This window comes from Fusarium oxysporum, chromosome 12, assembly GCF_000149955.1.
Source record: "Fusarium oxysporum f. sp. lycopersici 4287 chromosome 12, whole genome shotgun sequence".
Taxonomy (NCBI): domain Eukaryota; kingdom Fungi; phylum Ascomycota; class Sordariomycetes; order Hypocreales; family Nectriaceae; genus Fusarium; species Fusarium oxysporum.
The window spans coordinates 1,857,233-1,859,486 of record NC_030997.1 but is presented as its reverse complement, the minus strand read 5'-3'; the positions used below and the strand labels follow the sequence as shown (position 1 = coordinate 1,859,486).

Here is a 2,254-nt window from a genome sequence, read left to right as displayed (position 1 = left end):
ATCTGCCAGCACGCGCCATTCTAACTGGCAGCACTAAATTCGGAACCTCAGCAAGATGTCAAGAACATCATGATCACAGGTGGTGAAGGGCTTCATGTAAGTTATCACTAGAAGAAGACAGTCACAATCTAACAAGGTATCAGTGCTTCATGGCTTGTCCGACGCCTCGTTCTAACCTACCCCGGTACTTACAACGTCATTTCATTCGATAAGCTAGATTACTGCTCCTCCCTCAACAATACACGTGCTCTACGCGAGAAACCCGATTTCACCTTCTATCAAGGCGATATCACAAGTCCTAGCGAAGTCATAGACTGCCTAAATCGCTATAACATCGACACCATCTTCCATTTCGCTGCGCAATCGCACGTCGATCTCAGTTTCGGCAATTCATACGGCTTCACCGAGACTAATGTATACGGCACGCACGTTCTTCTTGAGAGTGCGAAAATAGTGGGCATCAAGCGGTTTATTCACATTTCAACGGATGAGGTTTATGAAGAGGTTGCGCATGGGAATGATGATCTTCCTGAGGCGAGTATTCTGTCGCCGACGAATCCGTACGCCGCGAGTAAGGCTGCTGCGGAAATGTTGGTAAATTCGTATCAGAAGAGCTTTAAACTTCCTGTTATTATTGTGAGAAGTAATAATGTTTATGGTCCGCATCAGTACCCTGAGAGTAAGTAGCCGTGTCATCCTTTCGTTGCATTGGCTCTAATTTTGGTTGCAGAAATCATCCCCAAGTTCATCTCGTTACTTCAACGCGGCCAACCTGTCATCCTCCATGGAGACGGTAGTCCAACTCGCCGGTACCTATTTGCAGGAGATGCCGCCAACGCCTTTGATACCATTCTTCACAAAGGCGAAATCGGTCAAATCTACAACATTGGCTCCAGCGACGAGATCTCCAATCTTCAACTCTGTCATATCATTCTCGCCGAGATGGGTATCGATGTCAAAGACACGAGCGAATTTCAGCGCTGGGTAAAATATACTGACGACCGTCCCTTCAACGATCAAAGATACGCTGTCGATGCTACCAAGCTCAAGATGCTGGGTTGGACACAGAAGACAAGCTTTGATGAGGGCTTGAGAAGGACGATTAATTGGTACAAGCGCTATGGTGATAAATGGTGGGGTGATATTTCACCAGTGTTGACGCCTTTTCCTCAGGCTATGAGCAAGCAATGAGAGGAGCAGGCTGTGACACCTACGAGTCTTCCGGAGGTTTAGTATTTAATTTTGTCTCTTGAATTAATACGGCAATAAGACTTTAGAGGATTCCTTTACAGAAGAAATCAAGAGTTTGGATTTATTATAACTTACTATGGACTTTTATGCTAGGACTTATCATACTAGGAATAGTTTTACTAGGGACTCTCTTACTAGGGAAAGGGACAATGTTGCTACAATAATGCTACCTCAAGCACAAGATGAAAATACAATATCAAGAGAGCCTATTAAAGGGCAATTGGGGTTTAATTGAGGTTAAGATGTAGCGTAAAGGAGGATGTATACTGATGTCATGACCGTATCTCGGCTCCAAGAGAGTCCGTCGAGAATCATGCAGACGTTCTCGAAACGATCCAGTTCGAGTGCGAGCAACACGGTATGAAAGCCGTTAGTACTGGGTCCAAAGCGTGGGTGATGCTGTGGTGTTTCTCGCCTATTATTGCGATGATGGTATTCGCGATAAATAAGTGGTTTGCATAGGTAGGTACGAGAGACTAGAAGAACATGTTGTTTCCGTTGCGATGTTCTTTTTGTTACTACAATTATGCAGATACTAATTGATGTCTAGAGGTATTGTGATGCGAAGCTGGTACGGTCGTTGATTCTTTCTTTGATAGATAAAATCTGTCAAGGTCAGTCAAGGTTACTTCAGAGTGAGTCAACACTGCTAGCCTTTTAAGTGAATAGAGAAAGGCTCATGCAGAGAGCGCAGGTGCTGTTCTCAGGTACTCGCGCCTTACCATGTCAGTGTTTCATCTCTCCTACGTGGTTGTTTCTTGGTTTGTAGTTATCGCTGGACATCTCGCCTTGCGAGTTAGAATGATCATCTTATGGTGAGGGTTTGGGCGCAGGGTATCGACGATGGCGCCGCCTATGCCGCCAGTGCCTCCGGCTACAGCAACAACAACCATGTTGAGTATTGAGGTTCTGAAAGGAGGGTATAAAAAGGAGAGCTTATAGTTGTGCTAATATTTTTGAAGGGTAGATAGTTATCTGGGACTGGTACATGTCCTATGGGAAA

At 44.9% G+C, this 2,254-nt stretch overlaps 1 protein-coding gene across 1 annotated transcript; it reads left to right on the top strand.

The window, feature by feature from the left end:
- Nucleotides 1-69: 69 nt before the first annotated feature.
- Nucleotides 70-1,191, top strand: FOXG_14691 (dTDP-glucose 4,6-dehydratase; the record flags this gene model as incomplete). The annotated part of the gene is made up of 4 exons (XM_018394753.1): nt 70-96; nt 144-156; nt 218-679; nt 731-1,191. The coding sequence occupies 4 exons, from the start codon at nt 70-72 to the stop codon at nt 1,189-1,191; spliced, it is 963 nt and encodes a 320-aa protein (XP_018254301.1).
- Between the last annotated feature and the right edge of the window lie 1,063 nt (nt 1,192-2,254).